This window comes from Styela clava, chromosome 1 (genome assembly GCF_964204865.1).
Source record: "Styela clava chromosome 1, kaStyClav1.hap1.2, whole genome shotgun sequence".
Classification (NCBI taxonomy): domain Eukaryota; kingdom Metazoa; phylum Chordata; class Ascidiacea; order Stolidobranchia; family Styelidae; genus Styela; species Styela clava.
In genome coordinates, this window is record NC_135250.1 from 30786532 (window position 1) to 30812514 (window position 25983).

The following is a 25983-nucleotide window of genomic DNA, read 5'->3' on the forward strand; positions in this document are numbered from 1 at the left end:
GATTTACCGCGCTTAGTGAAACGCAAAACGAGAGAAATCGCTGCGAGGGAAAATGTCGGCATTCAGTCGATAACTGATGCGCGTTGACAGACGCGTGCTAAGATCATACTTCTCGTGCCTTGAATTAATTTGTACCGTTTCGTAAACGTATACGAATTGACTTTTTTCAATAAGAACTTTAATAAATATGAAAAAAAAACACATATCAATCTTTAATTTTTTGATGTACGTCACATCTAAGAAAATTCAGATTACTTTAGGATTTTATTCTGGCAACGATCATTGAGGCCGTCGGAAGATCGTCGCAAATCAACGCTGGAGTTGAGCATATTAGTTTGACAGTGCCTCGTTGCGGGTAATAATTAACGATGTTCTGATTGAACAAACTTCATAAAAATTGGTAAGTATCAAGTTAGGAATGACATACATGCGTCCATATATATTTTATTGGTGTCCATAGACAATATCATTAATTTGCAGTACGTATAACTTTAGCGTAATTTTTAAAAGCCCCGAATGTTGGGAAATTTATGCGCTAATGAAAAAATTCAAATACCAAATCATAGTTGCGCATTTTATCTAAGTTATGTCCAAATTTCATGGAATTCCAAGCAACAGCAGGCAGCCCGTAGTCGTTTTTATGAGCGGTATTGTGACACGGCGTTACGGTACTTAGCAGACGTGGTGCGTACATTTTTTGGCGCGAAAAAGCGCGTTTTGTAACATTCCTATATGTAGTGTTCTTTGTTGATATTACGTATAGTTAGATTTTTTCTCTTTTTTTTTCATGTTTTTTTCAAGGCAGCTGCTTGTCAACCAGTATTGGTTTTTGCATATCCCTTCACCCTGAAATGCAATTTCTCTTTCCATATAATTTATTGTTATTTGTATGTCGTGCTTTTTTCAACATAGAGAAAAAATAAACTACTGATAACTGATTAATAAACAAACACACACAGTGTCACAAATGGTTGACCATAAATTGATGAAAATGTCTTCATAAAGCAATGCTTAATCGAATTATTCTCTCATTTCAGCTCTGCGTTCAGAAGCTTAGAATTCTCATTGAAGATGCAGATCAGAATTGTGAGTTGTTTGTATTTTCCTGTTTTTAAAGGGCCGGCCTTGAATCGTTTTTATCTACGGGCGATGGTTGGCCGTGTTCTTCCACAGCCTCTTGCTAATTTAGGTGTAAATTAATAAATTTAACGAGGCTCTGAAGCAGGGGTGGACAAGAGTGACGCGAAAAGTAACATTTAATGAACAATATTTACAGTGTTACAAAAGCAAAAGTGGAAATCAATAAGCCTCGTGCCGAAATTAAATTTAATCGCAATCTCAACAAATTCTTTGAGCTATTTTTTAACTGAAACATCAATATTTGGTTTTAGTTGTGGCAGCATCTGGCGGGCCAAATTGAATCACCCAACGGGCCGGAATTTGTCCGCAGGTTGTAGTTTGCCCTTTGTCAGTTCTTGAGACTCTAGAATTAAATTACTTTAATCTTTATTTTGTACGAGTACTTGGGGCTCATTAGCAATGTCTCAGATTCTAAAAGTGGCTTCTTGTATGAAGGCTGGCTTGAAGCAAAAGCCCCCAAAGTATCCTCTGTTATATCATTCTAAATTTCATTGTTTCAGTAAAATTAGAAGCTTTTTCACTGGGAAAGGCTGGATGTCGGCTGTATTTTTCTGTGTTTACTGTTTTTTCTGTATTAAGTCTGTTGAGTTACAGAGTTGTTTACAATAAAACAACAAATCCGGAACCTTTGTAATCTTCTGTTTGATTAACACACAATACAAAATCTAAACTGTGACAATGGCTTGCCTGCCTTTATCAAAGTGGACGTTTTGTAGTTCTTTTATCTTTCAATAGTCGCTTGTACGAATCGCAAAAATATCCTTCTCATACTCCAAATATTCTTTTTTAGTGAAGTACCTTGGGCTATTAGCAATGTCTCGGATTCTAAAATCTCATCCTAAAGCCGTCCAATCACATAAAGATCTTATTCTGCAATGCTTGGATGACAAGGACGAATCTATCAGATTGAGAGCGCTGGATTTATTGTTTGGAATGGTAAGTTATGAGTTTACGAGTACATAAAATAGGGGTCATCAATCTCTTTTTGATCCGTTTTCCTTATTTTGGTTCTATTACGAGTTCGGGGACTGTCTGTGTTAACCAAGTGAATATACCCCCTTGCCCATAGGCTTCCGTCCCTTTATGCAACTTGATGTAAATAGGCGAACAAAATTAGTTACCTCCATATTGATACGCATACTTCTGGAGCGCCTTTTTATACTTCATAGGTACGCCTCCATACAATGTTTTCCACAGGATTCAGTTCAATAATTCGCAATCTCCGCAATAACAGTTCAATTCATAGAAGTATAACCATATATGAAAATTCTAGAATTTTTTCTATGCAAATTTGAACCTTTTCGAAAATTTTACAACCAATAAAAATATATTTTTCAGGTTTCCAAGAAAAATTTGATGGAAATTGTCAAAAAACTGATGGTTCATGTAAACAAAGCAGAAGGAAGTCAATACAGAGATGAATTACTGACGAAAATAATTGAAATCTGCAGCCAACAGAACTATCAGTATATCACTAACTTTGAATGGTGAGTATATACCTATCATGGGCAAAATCCGGTCAGTTGGGAAATTCAATCTGGCCCGCCTGATGCTGCCACAAAGAAACTAAAATCAAATTTTGATGTTTTAGATGAAACATAGCTCAATGAATTTGTTGAGATTGCGATTAAATTTAGTTTTGGCATGAAGCTTACTGTTTTCCACATTTACTTTTGTAACACTGTAAATATTGTTCATAAAATGTAACTTTGATGTCACACTTACATGGCCCGCATGTCTAAGTGGGAAAAATTGTTGGCCCCTGGTCTTAAAATCTTACCCACCTCCGGTATATGGCGTAGTGCAGCGGTTCCCAAACTTTTTGTACGTGCGCCGCCAAATTATCAGGGAAAAAACTATATCACTATTCACTATATCATTAAGCCATATTATCACCTTCCTCTCCCCCCACGATAAATATGTAAATCCTATCCTATATCGCATTGTGCTAAGTCAGTAAGTGTTGGCACCTTTGATTAGTTACACTGCCAGGGTTCGAAACCCACGGGGATAATTATTTGTGAGAGGATTGCTGGACTCCGTCACCAGGTCCATGCATCTGAAACAAAATACTGGATAGCAAAACCCATACGCGACATGGACTGGTAACGCGAACGAGAGGCCGTAGTATGGGTACTCTCGTAGTGTGTGAACCAGGATAGGGTTAGGCCATAATTTTATTCAAATTTCCCTATTTCAGTTCTATTAGGAGTTCAGGGACTGTCTGTGTTAGCCAAGTAAATATACCCCCTGCTCATAAGTTTCAGTTCGTTTACACAACTTGAAGTAGGCGAACAAAATTAGTTACCTCCATATTGGTGCACACATTTCTGGAGCGCCGAAGTGTGCCACATGGTTAAGCTGTCTTATCAACTTCCCTCTCTTTCCCAGGTACGTTACTGTTCTCGTTGAACTCACCAGAACTGAGGGAGCGACTCGTCATGGTTCACTGATTTCATCTCAAATTCTAGATGTCGCAATCCGTGTGAAAACAATTCGACCGTTTGCAGCTAAACAAATGGTTAGTATTAGGGTCTGGCAAGGATTGTTGAGATTATGAATTCTTAATTTTAGGAATGATTTAGAATATTTTCATTTGGAAGTTATCATTCTAGGGAATTTTCACTGTATGACTGAACTCTTCCTTTATTCTCTTCTAAAAACTTCCTTCAATTTCTGGCGAAAACTTTCCTGACCTTTTCGCATTTTCAAATTCATAAAATATGCAATAACTTTTATTACCCAATTGAGAATAATATTATTTGGAAATATGTTATAAGGCCACTTCTCCAAGAACTATTAGACCATTTACAGCTAAACAAATGGTCAGTATTAGGGATGGTATTACCAGAATGGTGAATTAAATCAAGTACTACACTCTGAATTGAACAGGATATTTTACTCGATAGAAAAATCATTCTAAATTCTAGATTTTTTGAATCATTTAGAAAAGTTTTATTCAAAAAATATTAGGTTCTGTTTTATTGGCTTTTTTCCTGGCTTGGATAAATATAACAATTTTATACTGAGTGTATGAACTGATGGTTAAATTCCAATGGTTACATCACCTTTTATTCATTGTTGATTGGTCATTATTGGGGAAATGATCAAGGAAGTTATAGCAAAAATCTTTATTTTTTCAGGCTGTCCTTCTGGAGAATTCTCATGTCATTGCTTCTCAGCTCCAGCGCAACGGTATGCAAGAAGTGCTCTATGCTGCTGCTTACGTATGTGGAGAATTTGCACAGTGAGTTATTTGGTATCTTAAATATTTGGGAGCGGTATCCTGCAAGTTTTTTGAGTGCAAGCTAGAGGCAAAGTAGGTCCAGGTCACAATGGAAACGATCTGAAGAATGACAAATGATTGAAAAGTGTTTTAAAAACCCCTAGTTGTGACTGAGCATTGCCCCAGGGTCGCAGGTGAAGGGTCATGACCTTACTGGCGTTCCGAGTATATGGTGTGATAGCGGTTCTTAAATCATTTCACTGTAAACCTGGCTTGGTTCATCCGAATACATACTCAACTAATAGCCATTGAGACTTAACTCAGTGATTGACTTGAGCAACCAATTATCTAAAACTCAAAGAGTTTAAAGATTGCTTCTTGTTCATTATTGCTCAGAGGTGAAGGTGTATATGACTGTGCTTTACATTGGCTTGCAACACACTGCGATAAATTTACACAGCTTTTCTATGGTCGCCTGTAACTTCCTGGTAAAATCCTGTGAGCCTGCTTTGAGCAAATCCTATATAAAAAATTTCACCTCATCTTCACAGATTCATCGAAAGCCCGTCTTCCCTCCTGAATGCGATGTTGAGCCATCGTGTGGTCAGTCTACCAGCTCATATCCAAGCAATTTACATCCAGAACTCGATGAAGTTATTTGCTTCTGCTGTTACTCAAGTAAGTCACTGAATTTTTCTGTATTTCACATGAGATAAGATGGCAGATTTTATGTCGAACAATGATTCAGGTTGAATATGGGAATAGGTTACCAGTTTTCACATTAAATAATCATTTGGAAAAGATTTGTACTATAAGCAAATTTACATTCAATGAACACATTAGTTTGGTTTCATGGGCATTGACGATCACACCTTGGCTGAATGCACAAAATAGCCAATTGTACTTCTCTCTCAATGTCAATTTCTGATCATTTTATGTCTAAATGCGGAAGATAATAATATTTCCCAACAAATTGATATTACTTAGAATTATCCTACGACACACTACGCATCAGGTTTGGATACATTGGTTAGCATTTCATGGGATAATTATGTTCAAGAGATGGTAGCATGGTTTACACAACCTCTGGACGGTTATCGCTTCCTCCACCATCAAGTCCAAGGATCTGGAAAAGAATACTTTGTTAACTAATCCCATACCCGACATTGACTGGTAACCGGACGAGAGGCCATGGTTTGCCAAATTATCTAGCCACCTTATTGGCTTTCCTCTCCCTCAGGATAAATATGTAAATCCTAATCTATCCATTACGCATGAAAACACCACTATTTGCCTAATTTTTTAATGATCTTCACTTAGTGTATTGTGCAACTCGGCTTTTGCACGGCTTCCTCCATCATCAAGTCCATGCATCCGAAACAAATAACTGACTAACTAATCCCATTTCGGACATGCACTGGTAACTGGACGTGAGGTCGTGGTTTGTCATATGATTAAGCCGTCTTATCAGCTTTTCTCTCCCTCCATGATAATTCTATTCTATTCAACTCACAGGCTGAGGAAGATGAAGACCATGAAAAGGTAGAAGAACTCCTGAAACTAGTGATGGGGAAATTACCTGCGTTTGTGCAGAGCGGCGATTTGGAAGTACAGGAGAGAGTAAGATAAAAAATTTATCAATAAAACAATAATGGCCAACAAACAAACTAAACATAAATTGGTACTGTGTAACAAAATAAATTTTGTTGAACGATATATATATACAGAAAATTGCATAACCATTAACCGATTCTGGTTTATTGGTTTACCATTCCAAATTCTAAATATTGGATTATTTATGTAGTTCTGAAATTAAATTTTTTTTTTCAATATAGAGTATAGTTTATTCAAAAATGGTAATGGCCACTAGACAACCCTTAACCACAAAAATTAGGTATTTTGGAAAAATTTGTAAGTTCCACTTGCGATTAAACAGGAAATAAAAGTCAATTCATTTCGATGAAACGATATTGGACAATTACACAACTATTACAGCTATCTTATTGTACGATCATAAACCATTTTTTGTTTCGTGGGATGAAGTTACGGTATACAACAGATATTGAATTCTGTCCGCAATTTTTGGAATAAAGTTTTACAAATAAAAACAAATTGTTGATAGAGTGATAATGGTCAATAAATTTCACAACCGGTAACCACAAAATTGGTCAAACGGTTATAAATTACATTCAACATAACTTCTTTTTTCCCAGGCCTCTTGCATTCTAAGCATGATGAAATACGCTTCCAAAGCTCAAGGGAAGGGATCAAAGGTCGCAGGAGATTTCAACGATTTATTCAAAGGGGAATTGAATCCTGTCGCACCGAAGGCTCAGAAAAAGGTTCCAGTTCCGGAAGGGTGAGATTTGGAAATTTTTGTTGGCTTTATTTATTTATTCATTCTCTCATCTCATTCTAGGATTAAGGATATGATTTACAGACTTTGTTCGGGGACCGGAGGCTAAAACTCATGATGAAAAATTATGAATAAAAAACAGTCCATTTACACTACAAAAGCTAGGCTAACATTCATATAATAATAAGAGAAGCACACTGTACAACGGGGTCATTATGACATGTTTTTCATCGATATTTTCTACAGAAACCTATATTCATGAAAACTATAGTCGTAATTTCAGTATACAGCAGTGAGCCGAATGAAACACTTCGGTGGGACGGATGTAGCTAGTTTTTGCAACAAGAACTTTCGACTTATTTATATTTTTCCTTCTCCTAAAGGCTTGACCTTGACGCCTGGATCAACGACCCTCCGTCGTCATCTGAAGACGATGTTCCAACGACCTTCAACTACAAATTGAAGGACAATGTCGATGATTTCTACTCGACTAAGAAAGAGAAAATGAAAGAACTATCTCCAGAAGAGAGAAAAAAAGTGAGTAATAGGAATCTTCTATTTGTGGGCGTGATTGTCAACACCAAGGGTTCCCAAATCAGGGGTCGCGACCCCAAATTGGGTCGAAGTGATAAGTAGGTAGGGTCGCAAACAGGTCATGGGGTCGGTTGTGTCGCTGAGTTATGGTAGAGGATGGATGTACAAAACATCTAAGATTTGACAAACCATGTTAAATTTAGCAATTGCACCATGGCTTACTGTAAAACAGGCCTATAAGCATTGCTCTATGCTTATGCTATAGAAAATGTAGGTGCTTATTGTGACATCATTGTTTGGTTTTAGCTTATTTTGCTTAATAGTAATATCACCACATGACCAAACTTCCAGTTCCTTCCAAAATTCAGTGAAAGAAGCTTGAGAAGTTTCATTAAAAATATATATATTGACCTGGGGCCGCACTGGACACTTGTCTTTGGGGTCGTCCTGAAAAAAATCTTGGAAACCCCTGGTCTACGCAGTGGTTCTCAATCTTTTATGGCTTGTGGCCCCTTTCTGGAAGCTTTTAGAACTCATGGCCCCTTGTTTATCATTCCAATGTTATTGTGATTGATAGATTCCAAATCTCATTATGTTTAAACAATTCATGTACAAAGAAGCGAAAACACCCTGTGAAATAACCTTATCAAGCAATGAAACTAGGAAAATGGGGAGTTTTCTTGTAAAGTGAAAAGTAAAATCAGTTTTGCGCCCAGCATCATCATGGCCCTCTCGGGGGGCCGAGGGACCATGGTTGGGAACCGCTGATCTAGTGCATGGCTTGTCAAACTGTGACTTCATGTGGGAACGAGTGGTTCTCTGGCAGAGGAATGATAAAAGATCTTCGCTACGCTCAACTGCATCATGAATAACACCATAACGAAATATGGTGCTCCCAAAGTATGTGCACCAAGATGGCGCACAACCTGAACCCCAACCTGGTACACATACTATGTTCAGGTTGTGCGCCATCTCGGTGCACATACTTCTGGAGGTCCAAAAATATAATATTAAAGTAAGCAATCCAAGTAATGGCCTCATGGGAAGCACTTCTTTCGGTACTCCCGTAGTATGTGGCCATAATTTTATTCCAATTTTTCTTATTTTATTTCTATTACTATCTCGGGAACTAGCCAAGTGACTCCCGTAGTATTTGTATCTGAAATTATGGCCTAATCTTAACCTGGTTCACATACTTCGGGAGGTACCCTTCGCCTTCTTTCCTTGTTCACTGAAAACTCAAAATTGATTGGGACATTTGTTGCAGACTTTGTTCTCAACAACATTACTTTGTCAAATGGATCCACTGGCCAGATTGGTTTTTCAATTAGTTTAGGTGCTCCCGTAGTATGTGTACGAAGATGACGCACAACCTGAACATAGTATGTGTACCAGGTTAGGGTTATCAGGTTGTGCGCCATCTTGGTACACATACTACGGGAGCACCTAATTTTGTAAGTAGGGTTAACTACTGACTTTAAAAATGATTAGGCATTAAAACAAAATATAGTGAATTTCTTTTCAATTTTTTTTTTTTTTTTTTTTTTACAGATGAGAGAACAGAGAATCCAAGAGCAAGCCAGCAATCCTAACTATCTTTCAAGTTCCAAGGTAAGGATTCTTGTATGTGTGTGGACTTGAGTTCAAACCCCATTCCCTCAATCTCACCCAGATTATAACAAATTATGTAGGCAATGTTGAGTCGAAAACCGAAAAAATTCTTTCTAGAATAGTCCTTACATAACAGTAGCATCCTCATACGATCCAGATCAGTTGAGGCCTGTGTAACAAGTAGGGCTGGGAATGGTTAACCGGTTATTCAGTTAACCGATTTTAGATGGTTAACGGTTAACATTTAGTTTAACCGTTAACTGGCATTTCAGGTTAATATAATTGGTGCTCCCGAAGTATGCGAACCAAGATGGCGGACATCGGAACGTAACATGGGTAACAGGTTAGGGTTAGGCGATAATTTTTTTCCAATTTTCCTTATTTTAGTCCTATTATTAGTTCGAAGACTAGCCAAGAGCCTCCCGTAGTATTTATACCTAACATTATGGCCTAACCCTAACCTAGTACACATATTACATTCCGATGTCCGCCATTTTGGTTCGCATACTTCGGGAGGCCCATATGATCTTTATAATGGACAATTCTTTCAAAAATGATTACGTTATCGCAAATTTATCTCCTGTGGCGTTTAATTCAAAAGAATATAACTGACTGTAATTGGAAGGACCCAATAAGTGTAAAAAATAGTTTGAATACCAAGATTGCTGATTATGAAAATTTGACGATATTTAACTATGAATCAGTTTTTGGTCGAAATATATTTTATTTCAAAATCGTATATTCAATGTCAGCCAACAAGTGCATAGTTGATGCTGTTTTTCAAATCTGTTTTACTAAAATACTTTTGTATGTCTGAAGTATGCTGCATACCTCTTGCAGAAGAGCGATCATGAAACTATCTCCATTCGTGAATAATTTTGAGCGATATCGGGATAAGATCACGCGAAATTGCTTTGTAACCAGTGTGACGTAACAAGCTAAAATGATAAATTATTAAGTGAAACGTCACGATTCCGTTAACCGGTTAATTCAACCGGTTGAGTGTTTACCCTGAAATTCTCAGCCCTCGTAACGAGTTAATATGGCCCACACCGCTCGAGTGAAATAATTTATCACTTTATGTTTTTTCGTTTTGTGTTTTAGATACCGCTAATTGTTACGTCATTATCACAGTTCTAGCATGGTGTTTTCGTAACAATTCAATCCAGTCAGTATCTCAATTATACATACCGGTACCGCCTTCTTGCGGTCCCTCTCTTGGCCTGCGAATATCCTTCCGCTTCTAATTTTGGCTCTCTGTCAATCAACTTTGGAAACCACTGATATAAATGATATTTACGTTTTGATCCTCTCAAATCCTTTTTTTTTGAAAAATTGCTGATGATAATAAATTGTAAATAATTTATTTTAGCCCAAACGTTCTTTACATCCGGTAATTATAAAGATTTTAATTTGGACTAACAATTTTTGCATGGGGAACAACATTTCTTTTTCCTGTTTGTTTTAAACTAATAATAGTAATGTTATTTTTGCTTTTTTTTTTAAAGGCGCCTTCCTTCTTTTTTTGCTGGATTTGTGTAAAATTGTCAATATTTTCCATATAAAATTGCTTCGCTTATTATTTGAGATTTTCGCCAGATCATTTATGTTTAGAACATTAGGAATAATTTTGTGAACGCAGTAATGATTTCACCGAGTGGTTCCACAGCATTATCTTCTGTTAAAAAAATAGACTAAAAAATATAGGGGCCCTCTCTTTATTACTTATCGATTTTAATCGGTAAGTATGTTGATAGGTATTTGTCTGTTTGTCTGTCTGTCAGATGCACGCGATATCTCACGAAAGCGAAGTTGAATCTGCTCCAAATTTTGCATGTGCATTCATCATAGCTCGGATCAGAAGCCTATTGATTTTCGATAAATTATGTCTTATAATTAGCGGGTTATTAATTAATTAGTGATAGGACACACTGTGTCACTATGGAGTAAGAGCGCTGTTTTGGGGGATCCCCTAACCTTCGATCGATAAGTCTTCGGCGTCCAACCAATATTCTTGTTAGAGAATTGATGGTTAGGCTCGTCATCGCAGCATGTTCTCTCTTCAAATAATTCTCTTTTATTGATCAAACAATTTTGAATATTTCATTTTATTTTCTGACTCATATATAACTAATAGATATTGTATCTCCTATTTTAGAATTCTCTCGTGCTTTGTGGGGAAATAACTGAAGTAAAACATGATATTCCTCAGAGTTTTGTCACAGTTTTTTTTTTTTTTTTACTGCTGTGCATTTATTTTTTTTTCGATTGTTGGCCTAATTGTTAAACATGCCGCATAATTTAACTGACGGAAATATGTTGAAAATCAAAACTATTTTTTACATAGAAAACCTGGGAACCACATTCGTTGAGAAAATTTTTTGAGGGGGCATAGGCCAAGATATTTTGAAACTAAGCCATCTTGTGGGTTTTCCCCCTCCCTTCAACACAAAAATCTTATTTTAAACAACTTTTTTATCAGATGGCAAACGGCTACCAAGAACCTGGCGATGACACTGGTGATTTGCCGCCGGTTACGGACATCGATATCTCGATTCCACTACATGTACCCGGGATGACATCTAGTGACAAGTATTTGAGACAGGTAAGTTTCATGAAGAATAAAATATGCAAACCGCCCTGCTCCTGATTATCCCAGTAACTAACGTAAAGGCCGCACATATTTATAAAATGTTGAGTACTCCTGAAGTATGTGAACCAAGATGGCGGACACCGGAACGTAGTATGTGTACCAAGTTAGGGTTAGGCCATAATTTCAGGTACAAATAATTCTCCTAGTTGAAATACTGTATGAAAAGTATAATTTTATTTTGACTCAATAATCAGCATAACAGGCAAAAAAATGATTAATTAAAAAAAATAAATACAAACTGAATATGAAATCAAGAGAAAAAATCAATGAAAATTTTGAATTTTTGAGATCAAAATGACAGAAACTAGGTAAGCATTCAGCTGAATAAGTTTTCTTCTTTCTGATTGAGAAAAATTTCCTGGTGACTTCCTTGGGGTCAAACTTGTTTTCCCAGAGTTTGGAACTGGAGTCTTGTCACAATTTCCCTAAATCAGGAAACAGAGTCAATTTTTAAATGGCCTGGAGCTTGGAATTGAAGTAAATATTCCTGCACAGCCCTTATTTTGTTGCTACATGTGGCTTTTAATTTAACACAGAAATAATCTTATGTACTCTTGAGGTGTATTTATTAAAAAAACTGCTTAAGTAGCTGTGACTGCTAGAACCTTGCTTGCTCAGAGTGAAATCAAACATCAAACCAACAATGTGTTTACTGCTGTATTAAAAGTTTTAAATTGTTTTGTTGATTTTTGTTTTTTAATCTTCAGGAACAAGACAGACGTCGTCGACGACAAGAAGAACGCAAGAAAAGAAGGGATGAAAAGGAAAGGAAGAAAGATAAGAAAGGTGGGAAACATTGAGAAATAAATAAATAAGGCCATTTCTCTAGGGATGACCAAAACTGTATAATCTACGACTTTGAATACATTCAAAAATATCATTTTCGAATACTGACCATAGAGATTTTTGTAATGCAGAATAGTTTAAACCAGGGGTGTTCAACCTGCGGCCCTCAAGAAAAAATTGAGCCCCAAGGAAAAGTTGTGCGGCCCACAGAGAAGTGCTAATTTTGAATGATGTACTCGTGCGAAACGAGTTTTTAATTTAATTTGGTATGTTTGAGTAATTCCAATCCCTTTGCAATGCGAATCCTTTACATGAGTCCAATTAGTTATCTCTGCCAATGACATCACAATGCTTCAACAGCTAGTTTGAGCAAACAACGCATTTCACAAGATCAATAACCAAAATTTTTGTGCCTGCAACTACTAGAAAGCCTATGTTAAATAAAGGTGTGACCTGCGGTTTCACCCAGTTATTCCTATCCGGCCCTCTGGTATTTAAGGTCTCACACACCTGGTTTAAACTGTTAACGTCAGACTGTTTCTATAACTATTGAAGGCTGAGTTAGTATGAACTGTGTTGATATAATTATTTCTAAAATTAGAAATTAACTTCATTGAGTATAAATGATTCCAAATGTATTTGAATAATAAATATAACATCCCCGGCCGTCTTATAAGCTTTCCTTCCACTAAATATAAAATGCAGTCCTATTTCATTCTATTGAGTAGACACCTTTAACATGTCATTCGTTTTTCTACCACTCCAAGGTCGTAAAGGTCGCAAGAAAGGTCGTCAAGTTGTTGAAGAATCGCCAGATGAAGATATTGAACCAGTGCATGCTGTTGATATTGTACAAGAGGAAATGCCAGAGGTATGTAGGGGGTATTCCCCCCCCCATGCTAAAATTCTACTTCATATTTTTCATTATTATTATTTGATGTTCTGTAGCTGTCTAACCTGTGGACAACAGGTTGCTTAGTATTGACAGACCTTAGATGGACATTTTGGTGCCATTTGGTATTAAAAAAATAAATTGTACTGAATTTATATTTACGTAATATTCTTTGTGAGTGTGTCCATTAATACTGATTTACTTGATGACAAAAGGATGTAGCAACACAATATTTCTATATTGATTCAGTTGCTTCAGGCATTTGGGTAATTGATCGTAACTTTGATTAGAGAATGGTCTTGTTTCTGAGTCAGTGCATATGATGCGTCACCATAATTCTTTACAGTTTCATTAGCTTTTAGCATTTCATTGGTCGTAACTTTGCTAAAAGATGAGTCTCCTTTGCTTCTGAGTAAGCTCGCATAGACTTTTGTTTGAAAAATTCTCTTAAACTGAATTCCATCTCCAGGGAGCTGTACAAACGGATTCTGAAGATGACACGAAGAAGGAAGATATTTACAAAGCATTGGACATTGATCTAGAGAGGTGAGTTTGAGGAGCAATTTTCTTTTCATGTTTTATTTTGACAAGTTTTTCTCATTCAACATCTCCGGCTGTCTTATAAGCTTTTCTCTCTCTGAATATAAAATGCAGTCCTACTTCATTCTATTGAATAGATGACTTTAACATGTCATTCATTTTTTTCATCAATTCCAAGGTCGTAAAGGTCGCAAGAAAACTTTTGACAAGTTTTTTTCATTATATTTTTCAGGGGGGAGTAATATTGGTTTAGAAATGTGAGCGGATCTTGTCATATTAATGGTTTTTTTTTCTTGAAGGAGAGGGAGTTAATTTTTTATATAATTTTTTCCCAGGGTTGTGGGTCTAGTCGGGGTGCATTTGTTATTTTTTTGGAGAGAGGGCGTGCGCACAATTTTTTTATTTTTCAATGGGGATGTTTTTTTGTCGCAGAGCGGATGTAATTGATTTAGCAAGATTGCTTGATACAAGATTATAATTGTAATTTCGGAAATAGAGGAATTGAATAAAAAGCAGGGCCACACATACAATTGACAGTAAGATGGATAAGATTCATGTCCTTTACATCAAAAGGCCACCATAGAGGCGGTGGAAAAGTACTGCGCTGGCTTAAATTTTGCTGAATATCTCCCTCGCTGAATACTTTCTATCAATGTTATTTTATATTCAGCCCACTCACTGCTCAAGACAAACTACCAACTCCAACCCATCGAGTTGCGAAAGAATCGCCACAAAAGGGCGATGAAGAGCCAGAAGAGAAAAAGAAGAAACGTAAAAAGAAAGAAAAGAAGAAGGTTTGGAGCCTAATAATTTCTTTTCCTATTTTTTTATGGGGGAAGAGGAAAGCTGAAAAGATTGATGACTAATATAGCAAACCATGGTTTTTCGCTCAATGGCCATTGACAGTGGCGCTTAGCCAGGGGGGTGGTTTTGCTAGTTGAAACCCCCCCCCCCCTTTGAAACCATTTTTCATTATCATAGATAGCCATTTTCCTCAGCTTAAAATGCTTTTTAGACCCCAAGACTAATGAAAACATGCGTATCCCAGCGTTCGATTGGACCCGCTAGAAGTTTCGATCTAACTCGGCTACAAAAAAATCAGAACCCCCCCTCCCCCTTCGAAAATTTCTGGCTACGCCCCTGGCCATTGAGGTGTGTGGCGATTCTCACATAAAATAATTTCAACTGGATTCTAACTGAACTGTCATGTTCTGACAGTGACTTCCCTACTCCACATCCTCTGTAGATCCTTCACATAATTTTGAGGTGTGATACCACGCTTTAAATGCCTAACTTAAGTATAATTTTATCTAAATATCTGGAAAGTAGCATGTTTATTAGTGCAGATGGTCTGTCAACAGTTTTATCGCTAACTACAAAATATTTGTCACCTCCTTAATTTCAATTTTGAAACATTAATGAACTAACGAGAATACCGGTCAGAGACCGAAGACTTATCGATCGAAAGTTAGGGGATCCCGGAAACAGCGCTCTTACTCAATAGTGACACCTTGTGTCCCATCACTAAGACATAATTCATCCAAAATCAATAGGCTTCTGGCCCGACATTTGACGAATGCACATGCAAAATCTAGAGCAGATTCAATCTCGCTTTCGTGAGATATCGCGTGCATCTAACAGACAGACAGACAAATACCTATCAACATACTTACCAATTAAAATCGATAAGTAATGAATATCAGTAATACTACAAGGAATACGGAGAAAAATTCCGTCCTAAACGTGAACTAAGCCCCATTTGTTGTTTTCGCAGAAGGAAAAGAAGACTCGTCATCACCATCACCATGAGAAGCATGAGCATCCTCAAGAAAGCTTGCTATTGGTTGACGAGGGGGAGGAGCCAACAGTTGCCGCTAGCAATGGTGATGATGTCACTACTCCTGTGACATCACAAGATAAAGTGAATGGACACCAAGATGCCCCAAAAGAAAAGGTTTGTGTTTGTTGGATTCGTAATTAGAGTTGAAAGTTCGTTATTATCTAATGGTTAGGAACATGACTATGTTTGTGCCACAACTTAAGAATCCGTGTCAAAACAAGGATTTGGTAAAAATTTGTGAACTCCAAGAATCCATTTTGGGTCATGGGTAATCTGGTTCGAAGTCGAATCACTGAATTAAGTCTCATTGGCGGTTTATTGATGATTAGTCCGAGTCACTTCAAGTCATTGAGACCAGACAAGGCAGGATCCAGGGTTGAATACTAGCATACTACTACATAGTTGGATAGCGCTATTTGATTAAGTTATATCTTGTGTTGTTTGAAGAAGTTAGACCATGGTCTAACGAAAGCTCACAAACATGCTTACTATTTCGTTAAAAGAAAGGTTATTTTTACTTATCACTTTAATACTATCTCGTTTCAAGCATCCTTGTGGTGAGTACCACATACGATCCGAAGTAGATAGTAAAAAAGGAGAAAGGACCTGCAGTTCAATACACAATATCCAAGTCCTTCCCTTAGTATTGGCATCACCTCAAGTCTTTGATATATAAAGGATCAAGTCATTCACCCGAGCCCAATTAAACCTGTTCATATCCAGATTATAATAGGGGTGCTGTTACATTTTTGTAGCGAAGGTGTTGTAACACATCACCAAGAAGGTATCGAGCATTTTCCAGCGGGCCTTCAATAAATTTCAATTATGGGCAGTAATACACATAAAAGTTCTATAAATCCAACATTACATATAAATTTTTTGCTAAATAGTTTTTGTTCATATATCAAACAATCATTCATTGCATTCATTTCAACTGCAGTATCGGCATTGAAACTATTCTGGTCTTTTTATTTTTGCGTATCCGATTGTTAAACCGCTCAAGCTAACAGCAAGTACCTGTGCGTTCGCACTAGTTTTAATTACAAATTAAATATGTAAAATAAACATATCACATGTGCCATTTATTGCTGGGCCTTGAAACCTTTTCCATTTTACTATTCACTTGAAAAACCTAGCCGCCCACTGACCCAAGTGGTCAAGTGACGATATTCTTTACACGAATGACTTTTGCCATCGATATGAAATTGTTTACGAAATAGGGGCTAGTTAATTCACCAGTTTATTGGGTGCTCCCGAAGTATGTGATCAAGATGGCGCACAACCTGCACATAGTATGTGTGCCAGGTTAGTGTTATCAGGTTGTGCGCCATCTTAATGCACATACTTTTGGAGCGCCGTTTATTGTTTCATTTGCACAAATGTGGACAAGAATTTAATATGGTTGTAATAAATCTAATTCAAAACTTCATTTCCCAGGATAAAGAAGATTTGGACTTCTGGCTGTCTCCTGGCTCTGGTACTACGGGAGCAACTGCTGCTGTAAACGGGTATGTGCCATATTTTCACATGATATTTGCTTTACTCTAACAAAACTTAGGCTCGGAGGATTGACATATTTATCCTGGAGGAGAGGAAAGCCGATAGGATTGCTCAAATATATGGTGAACCACTGCCTCTCGTCCGGTTAGCATTCCATGTCTGGTATGGAATTAGTTTGCCAGGTATTTGTTTTCGGAAGCATTGACTTGATAGTGGTGCGTGGTAAAGATAGAGGCGATTCAACTAATTTTCCAATACAAATCGTCAGACATTTTGGCAACAATTTTTCCTTGTCGCTCGTATTTGGCCTGCGAACCGAAGGTTGCACGCCACACCTGGTAAGAATCTGCTATTTTCATTAAAAACTAATTTGCCCGCATTTCCCGCCCTTTTACTACACCCTAAATGAGGTGTAGGTACGGGACTTGGAAAAAAGGAAATAGCCTTCGATGTCATAATAGTTTCAAATGTTGTTCTTGTATAAATATATTTTTACTGTTATCGTGCATATTACAGACGAATGCTATTTGTAATAATTTTTTTAAATTTTCTATGCATAGAGATGGGGATGCCCCCTCCCCGAAACAGGATACTCCTGAAGAATCCCCAGCTAAACAGCATCGTCATAAGAAGAAGAAAAAGCATGAAAAGTCTTCAAAGCACAAGAAACACAGGAAAGAAAGAGAGAAATCTCCTGAAAAGGCTGAAACTGGAAAGGAAAAGACTGAAGAGAGACCAAGCACCCCTCCATTACCGGTAAGTGAATTTTCTCAAGTGGGGGAGGGGGAATACCGTAAATTTAATCTTACTCCCCAAAAATACTTGATGATTTAACAAGATATATACAGTACAGTAGTATTTATTTATCATACCATAAAAATTTTTTAAACTTGCAATTGTTATTATTATTACTATAAAATTGTGTGAAAATTTTTGGACACACTATTCTGATTACATTTTAAAATGATATTTCTAAATATGCAGCATCGTATATGTCCTAAAATAGGTTATGCCTAACTGAAAGCATGATAGAGGCAGAAAATTGAAATAAACGATGAATTTTTTTTAAATTTCCACCCTTTCCCATATACATATGCTTCTGGGTATTTCATCACCTAAAATATTGACTTATCTAAACCAATACCAGACATGGAATGGTAACCAGATGGAAGGCCGTGGTTCGCCATTTGATTAAGCCATCTTATCAGCTTTCCGCTTCTCATGTTAGTCTCATCTTACTCCCACCTGACACAGACTGGTACCCAGACGAGAGACTGTGGTTTGCCATATGATTTAGCCGTCCTATCGGTATTCCTCTCTCTAGAAAAATATGAAAATTTTATCCAATGTTAGATCAAATTTATTTCTTAACTTGCAAAAACATTTTCATTTGTAGGCGATGACACGCTTCGTTGATCTTGGTGAGAACGAGCACATCGGAATAAAATATGAGACTCGAGTTATATCCATGCAAGAAAAACAAATCATGGTGGCGCTAGTGTTCCAGAACAACGTCGACAAACAGTTGAAAAGTATTGAATTTAATGTCTTGGATACCTTGAATACAAGGTGAGTGGGTATTCAGGGTCACAGGTGGTACATTATGTTGGTCACAATATGGGTTGTTGTGGGTATGTTTATACTTGAAGGGCGTCTTCAAGGTGTTTTTTTTTTGGTCAAAGTCACTTTCAAGGTCACAATTATTTATTATGAGTTAGTTCAAGGTTCAAGTTCAAGGTTGTTAGGCCAGATTCCCTGGACCACTAAATAAATTATTACTGAATTCACGTTCACCTCCAATGTGGTATTTTTGGTCAAGGTCATACTCAAGGTTACAGTGGGGGTTATTTAGTTCAGGGTCATCTTAGGGAATCATTGATTCAAGGTCATTTGGCATGATTGTTTGGATCAAAAAACTGGTTGTCACTGGGTTCAAGGTCACTTTTAGTTTGTTCAAGGTCATTTGGTTCGGGTTCTCACTTTAATCAAGATCAACTCAAATATCACCTCTATCTGGTTCAAGGATACCTTTATTTGATTCAAGGTCATCTCGAAGATTATTTTTTTCCTATCAGGGTTATTTTTTGGTTCAAGGTCATTAGGCAGGGCTGGCTCAAGGTCATCTTCGAAATAAGTTGAATAAGGTCACTCGCAGGGCTGTTTTATGGTTCACAGGGTTAATGGTTTGGTTCAAATTCACAATTACCAGTTCCTCAAATTATTTTCAAAATCTGACATGGACTGGCAACCTGACGAGATGTTGTGATTGCCATCGGCTTTTCCCCTTCCCAAGAATAAATGTGAAAGTTTCATCATGTCTAACTAAGTTAAAAATTTTAGGTATTTCACCACACAGTGTGTGTGTGTGTCCGTTTATATGTGTTTACTCGTGTGTTTTATCCTGAATTCGCATACATTTCCAGACTCATCCGAGCACCTGGTTCAACATCACACGACCCGGTGAAGATACCATTCATTCTACTGCCCTCATCTGGCAACGAAGCCCAACTTTTATTTTCCGTCGTAAGTTTAAACATGCCGCAACGTCTCCGTGGAACCGTGACGTACATTCTTAAAGACGAAGAAGGTTCAAGTCAACATAAATTGGATTTCAAACTGTATCTGCCGTGTTCCGCATATCTACTGACGGCTCCGTGCAATAGGTGAGAGCAAGGGCGTAGCCAGGGGGGTTAAAGGTCGGACCACGACCTCAACCTCCCTCCTCCCTTTTTGAAATGTAAGACAAAAATTCTGTATCATACATTCGCGTCCTGCCAGCTAGCTGTTACGGTCTAAATTAGCAGTTAAAGATTTCACCCCCCCCCCCCCCTTCAGAAATTCCTGGGCCACTAGGTGAGACACTTTATGAACGTTGCTTACTATGGTTCTTCTAAAAAGGTAATAAGTGAACTGTTTTACATCACTTTGAATAAGGCTTCAAACCGGGGGCAAACCCCGGAATTTTCATAGGTGAAGCGGTTCTGATATTTTTAATTTTCAAGTAAGACCGCTAGGTGGCCGGAAAACATGAGTTTTTAAGTGTCTTTGAGGGTCTATAAAGCATTTTAAACTCTGAATAATTCCCATGTATGTTACAGAAAAATTACTTTTTTACATTTCAAGAGGGAGGGTTCGAATCTCAATGGGTAGGTAAAGCCTGCAGTATCTCCAGTTACACTCACTTGAACTGGGGTGTAGGACAGGTTGTCGCAGGTCACTACCCAGCAAGCCAAGCCATTTAGTATGGATTTTGTCTCGAGATTTTTCTCCATCAAGCATAAAATTCCAATCCGGCAATTTATGGATAAAAATACATTTTTTTCTCTTGCGCTGCGTTAAATCTTTCGCCATTTTGCCCGGTGCCTTTATTACTGTAAGGCTAAGGAATAGCTGCATTCTGCACTATTGCCTTTCCCGCAAGGAAAAGCTAAATTGTGACCTGGCTAGATTTCTGAAGTTGGTCATATGGCTCACTGACAAAAATTGTTGCACGCCCCTACACTAGATGGTTAGTGATAACGAGGCTTATTCTGCGAATAACTCAGATAGTTCCAAGTTAGTGATATTCCATAAAATATTCCCTGTTTCCTCTTTCAGTGAACGTTTCACCCATCTTCTGTCATCTGGAGAAGTTTCGGAAAAATCATCGATACGGGTCAATGCTCCTGACCTTAAATTCAGTCATGCATTACAAAAGATTTGTTTCTATCTCAAATTCTCAGGTGAGGGATGCCAGGTTTTTATGCTTCCTATTATTAAAACACATATTTAGAACACATTTTCTTAAATTTTCGTATCAGTTTAATTCAATGAGTTACTTTTGGAAATTTCTCTTGTCTGAGGTGACTGCCTTATAATTTCTGGTCATATAGACTTGAACTTCTTTAAGTCTAGCTTCAATTGTTATTTGCTGGCAGGTAATGGCATACCCATACGTCTGTATAGTTGTTACGGTGCTCCTGAAGTATACGCACCAAGATGTCGCATAACCTGAACACTAACCTGGTACACAATCTGAGTTCAGGTTGTGCGCCATCTTGGTGCGCATACTTCAGGAGGTCCGTTGTTACAGTATAGTTGTATAGTATAGTCCCAACTTGCAAATGAGAAAGATAGCGTATCAACTTTTCATTTCACCAAATCATATGAAAATATGGTTGTGCCAAGAATATTGTGCCCTAATCTTGCTTCTTGTTCTTACTCCCCCCACCCCCACAATATATATCTGACCTGTAGTAAGTCTATCAAGTTCATGCATCTGGAACAAATAACTGGTTAACCGATCCCATACCGTAACATATCCCCTTAACGGCGCGGCGGTGTGGCTCAACGGGATAAGAGTTAGGAATGCGCTCGCCACCGCACCTCTAATCACTCTGCGTGGGTTTGCAGGTTCGAATCCCACGCAGGGATGGTTATGTGCGAGAGGATTGCTGGACTCCTCGCCGTCGTTGGGTGGTTCACGTTACCGCTGGTCGGTTACGGCTTCCTCCACCACCAAGTCCGTGCTTCCGAAAACAAACAATATATAACTAATCCCATACCCGACTTGGAATGGTAACCGGACGAGAGGCCGTGGTTCGCCCTATGGATAAGCCGTCTTATCGGCTTTCCTCTCCACCAGGATAAATGTGTAAATCCTATCCTACCCGAAGAGAGGCCGTGGTTCGCCATACGAATGAAGCGAATATCCTTTCCCAGGGATAAATATGCGAATTCTACCATCCTATCCTGAAGTAGGACTATTGTAGGGATAGGTCAGGGGTCGGCAAACTCTTGTCATTCGCGGGCCAAAATCAAAGGTTGCAAGTCATTGGCAGGCCGCACATATTTTTAAAAAGTTACAAAGCGATGAATCACCTTTTTTCACACATATTCCAGTTAAATTTCAAGCAGCGTGCGAAGACTGATCATTTGAATATTTTCTGCGCCTTTACACCATTTACACTCAGCATCAACTTTGTCATGTTCTGTTGCCATTTGTCTAATTATAATCAATTTATAGGTTCATTAAACGAGTGATTGTGAATTATATACTTGTTAGATTATAATATAATTTAGTGTCTCAAAACAAATTCTGTTTCGTAGAGAATATAATCGTCAATATTCAGTGAAGCGTCGCGGGTCGTAGTTTGCCGACCCCTGGACTAGGTCATGATATTTTTAGATGCCATGAAAATCATATCCTAATGCCACGCTAAGGAAAAAACAGCATGCGTGAGCATTTTATCTAAGTACTATATCCTACTTTTCCAGTGGTTGAACGCGTGGATGATTCTGCATCTCTCTACGCTGCTACAATTCAGCAACACCATGTTTGTCTGCTTATAAAGGCTGTGGTAAGTAGAATCGTATTTTATTGCTACTTTGGATCTGTTTCCTCGACAGTGTGGGTATAAGAAGCTTTAAGTCCAGTAGGCAATAGTGTTGGAGTGATTCCAAATCTTGGGGCTCCCGAAGTATGCGAACCAAGATGGCGGACATCGGAATGTAATATGTGTACTAGGTTAGGGTTAGGCCATAATTTTAGGTATAAATACTACGGGAGGCTCTTGGCTAGTCTTCGAACTGATAATAGGACTAAAATAAGGAAAATTGGAAAAAAATTATCGACTTACCCTAACCTGTTACCCATGTTACGTTCCGATGTCCGCCATCTTGGTTCGCATACTTCGGGAGCACCCAAATCTTTTTATGTATTCTTCCCTTCCCTTTGGGTTGGGGTGTCTGAAATTTCGGTTTGCCAAGTTAGACTGTAACCGCTAGCAAATCTGGCTTTCTTTTAACATTTCAAATGGGGGTTCCGACCCCATACATTACAGATCTTGTGGGCCCTTCGCATTTGTTACTACCAGGGGACACCAATTGTTCGTTATTCTTCCTGAACCATTTAATGCAGGGATGTGCAACCTTCACAGGAGGGCCAGATAGAAATAACTGAGTGAAACTGGGGCCGCAACTTCATTTAACTTAGGCTATCTAGTCGTCTCGGGAACACAAATTTCGCACAAGCTAGCTAGCTTTTGATGCATTGTAAAGTCGTGGGCATAGATAATAAATTGTACTTTGCTACGGAAAGAGATTGGAATTACTCGTACGTGCAAAATTGAATTAAAAACTCATCGCTAAAAATTGGCACTACTGCCGGCCGCAGGTTGCACAGCCCTTATCCAATGCATTAACTAGTTGTGTCTTTAATCATTCCATCACTTTCCTCTCTCCAATATAAACTATATATCTCATTTTCAGCCTAATGGAATATCCGTCGATGGCAAGTCAACAGACTCTTCTCTACTTTCAAACATTCTTGACGAAGTTAAAGAAATCTTCAAGTGAACACTGGACTCCTTCAAGCTTAATAAACTCATATAGGGAACACTGCTATAAAAATAACAGTGATATTTTGGGATGTATTGGACAACAATAACTAAAGCCAAATAATTTTCTGTATTGAATACATTCGAATTTAAGATATTGAAAGAGCTCATTTTTGATAGATGATAGAAAAGAATGCTGACCAATACATTATAAAATAGGTTGTATTTTTAAAAATTACACATATTTCACCCTCTTGAAACGTTGATACTGGGAAAAATATTTTAGCCTGCTATTATTTTTTTGGCTTTAATAATTTATAGCTGTTCGAGTTACATGTTTTCTCCATTGAAAGTATAAGAAACACTGGTGTAAGTATGAAAAAAAATCTTATTCCTGTGCTACTTTATGATTGTACTGGCATATGGCACATCTTCCATGTATTTAAAAAACCTAATCAATGTTGATCGCACATTTTATACAATATTTAAAAAAATATTAACAGCTGAAAAAAGCTCCAAATGCTTGTAATTCAGGGTGACCCCCCCCCCCCCACAAAAAAACTAAAAACTTCAAAATTTGGGAAATATGCCAGAGAAAACAAATTTTGTGCAAAGTGTCCCAAATTACTGATACTTTGAGTAAAATCAGTGGTGGGATTCAAATTTTTGTCAGCCGGTTCCATCGCAAAAGTCATCTTATTCGGCCGGTTCTGTTATATGTTTTGTCAGTAATGCTAACCGGTTCGCTGATCTCCTAAAATTCTGCGAGACAGTTCTATAGAACATTCTATAGAACAGTTCTGTGCGAACCGGCTGAATCTCACTACTGGGTAAAATCAAACACAAACAGAAGTTAAAATGTTGAATTATTTTTTTTATATTTTGATGGGAGTAATTCAGAAATACTATGGGTTCAGTTTTTTCTTGGGGAGGGGGTCCCCCCTTAGGAAATGTGTGGATGTGGACATGATTGCACTCTTTTTTACTTAGAGAGCGCATAGTGGTATATCAATCTCCCAAAATCTTCATTGTTCCTGAGATCTGGAAAAATTAAATTATTTATAGGGAAATATTATGCGCCGAATGTATGTATACTTTGCTATTTCAAAATCAACGCTGAAATTAGCCGTATAATGTAATTAAGCCTATACCCCAACGAACGAAAATTTCATGCAAGTCATAAAATAGTGGGCGTGACAGTGGCAATCGACCAATCATGTTCTGATGTCTAGAAAACTGTATTTCAAAACTGTTCGATAAAATACTAAGTTATCCATTCTTTGTAAACCAGGGCTGTGGGCTCTGAAAAAATCACATCCATTTTTGATCTATACAATATTTCGTTTAAAGCTAATTTGATTTCCATTGAAAAGACTTGAAAGATAGTTAACTTCCCAATTCCAATAGTTCACAAAATTGGATTCTAAATCTAGAAAAATTTTACTCCAAATCTATGCGTACAAAATCAGGCAGCAAAATTTGGACCGAGAAGAGAAATATAACTATGTCATTTGAAAGTTTTTAGCTTACGTTGAAAAGTTAAAATTTCGAATTGAGTAGTTCAAAAATAATTCCTAGATCTGGGGACTTCGGAATATAAGTCTCCTGATTTCAAGACGATAGTAAAACCAACTTTGACCCTACAGTCCTGAAGTGAATTTCATTATTTGTAAGTTTATGTCTGGTGTTGTTGAATTTGTGTGTGATTTGTATATATTATTGCTGTAGTAAATATGACCGTATTGTTACATATATATTAGACAAATGAAATAAAAAATGGGGCCATTTATTCTTGTGCCTGAGTTTTTGTATCATGGGGGTAGTGGGGCTGATTATATGGATGACTTGCTTTAACTGTAGTCTCTGTATTGTGTATCGTGTTAGTGTTGACAAAACATAGTAAACGCATCGCGAAAATGGCATTGCGAAAAAAGGTAACATGGAGAAAATTCTGTCGAAATAATTTATAATTGGAATATGAGGATTTGGAGCTTTTTCGTGGCGTAAAACGCTCTCTTAGGCTCCTGAAACCCAACGTTTGCCGGCCGGACCGGCTATTTGTTGCGGTCTGACTTGGCAATTACAAATTCCAGAAACCTTTAAAGATTTCTGGCTACGCATTTGATGCAGAGGTATAAATCGGGTTGGTATTTGAAATAATGGAAATATTCTTCATAATAATCAAAGACAGAAAAGGGATAGATATACAAAACCTTGTTTGATGGAATAATAAATTTACAGCGCATATTTGAAGCCAGAAACTTTCTTGATGAATAGGATATACCGGTAGCTATAAAAGTGAATAACATTTAAAATTAACGTCAAAATTTGTTTGTAATCAAGAGACCAAACGAACGCATTAGTTTACATTTGTGTTACAAAGGTAATTCAATAATTGTTATAGTTTATCATCTTTCGTATCCATTATACATATGTTGTTAAATTTATTGACAAATAAGCGCCCATGCAACACAGTTAAAGCGCACGCTTATCGTTTAATGCCACACGTGTTTCCATCCCGTCTCATTTCGTCGGCTCGCGAAACGCCAAGCGGTGCGAAAGCTGTCGCATTGTGAGCACACAAAAGC

The 25983-nt window shown here is 37.5% G+C and overlaps 1 protein-coding gene across 4 annotated transcripts in view; it reads left to right on the top strand.

Moving 5' to 3' along the window:
- Window positions 1–25186, top strand: part of LOC120334853 (AP-3 complex subunit delta-1-like) — a 43788-nt gene extending 18602 nt beyond the window's left edge. For 2 of the 4 annotated variants that reach the window (XM_078113329.1, XM_078113330.1), the window contains exons 10-33: window positions 1038–1086; window positions 1931–2076; window positions 2479–2627; window positions 3532–3661; window positions 4284–4387; window positions 4918–5044; window positions 5882–5986; window positions 6580–6725; window positions 7106–7259; window positions 8808–8867; window positions 10240–10260; window positions 11350–11472; window positions 12228–12306; window positions 13074–13177; window positions 13668–13744; window positions 14409–14532; window positions 15513–15692; window positions 17016–17086; window positions 17639–17834; window positions 18475–18647; window positions 19502–19741; window positions 20676–20800; window positions 22335–22417; window positions 23328–25186. In XM_078113329.1, coding sequence (XP_077969455.1) covers window positions 1038–1086; window positions 1931–2076; window positions 2479–2627; window positions 3532–3661; window positions 4284–4387; window positions 4918–5044; window positions 5882–5986; window positions 6580–6725; window positions 7106–7259; window positions 8808–8867; window positions 10240–10260; window positions 11350–11472; window positions 12228–12306; window positions 13074–13177; window positions 13668–13744; window positions 14409–14532; window positions 15513–15692; window positions 17016–17086; window positions 17639–17834; window positions 18475–18647; window positions 19502–19741; window positions 20676–20800; window positions 22335–22417; window positions 23328–23414 — 2853 coding nt within the window. In that variant the 3' untranslated portion in view covers window positions 23415–25186. The remainder of the gene's footprint in view (window positions 1–1037; window positions 1087–1930; window positions 2077–2478; window positions 2628–3531; window positions 3662–4283; window positions 4388–4917; window positions 5045–5881; window positions 5987–6579; window positions 6726–7105; window positions 7260–8807; window positions 8868–10239; window positions 10261–11349; window positions 11473–12227; window positions 12307–13073; window positions 13178–13667; window positions 13745–14408; window positions 14533–15512; window positions 15693–17015; window positions 17087–17638; window positions 17835–18474; window positions 18648–19501; window positions 19742–20675; window positions 20801–22334; window positions 22418–23327) is intronic. The other 2 variants (XM_078113331.1, XM_078113332.1) reach the window with 1 other exon arrangement.
- The last annotated feature ends 797 nt before the right edge of the window (window positions 25187–25983 follow it).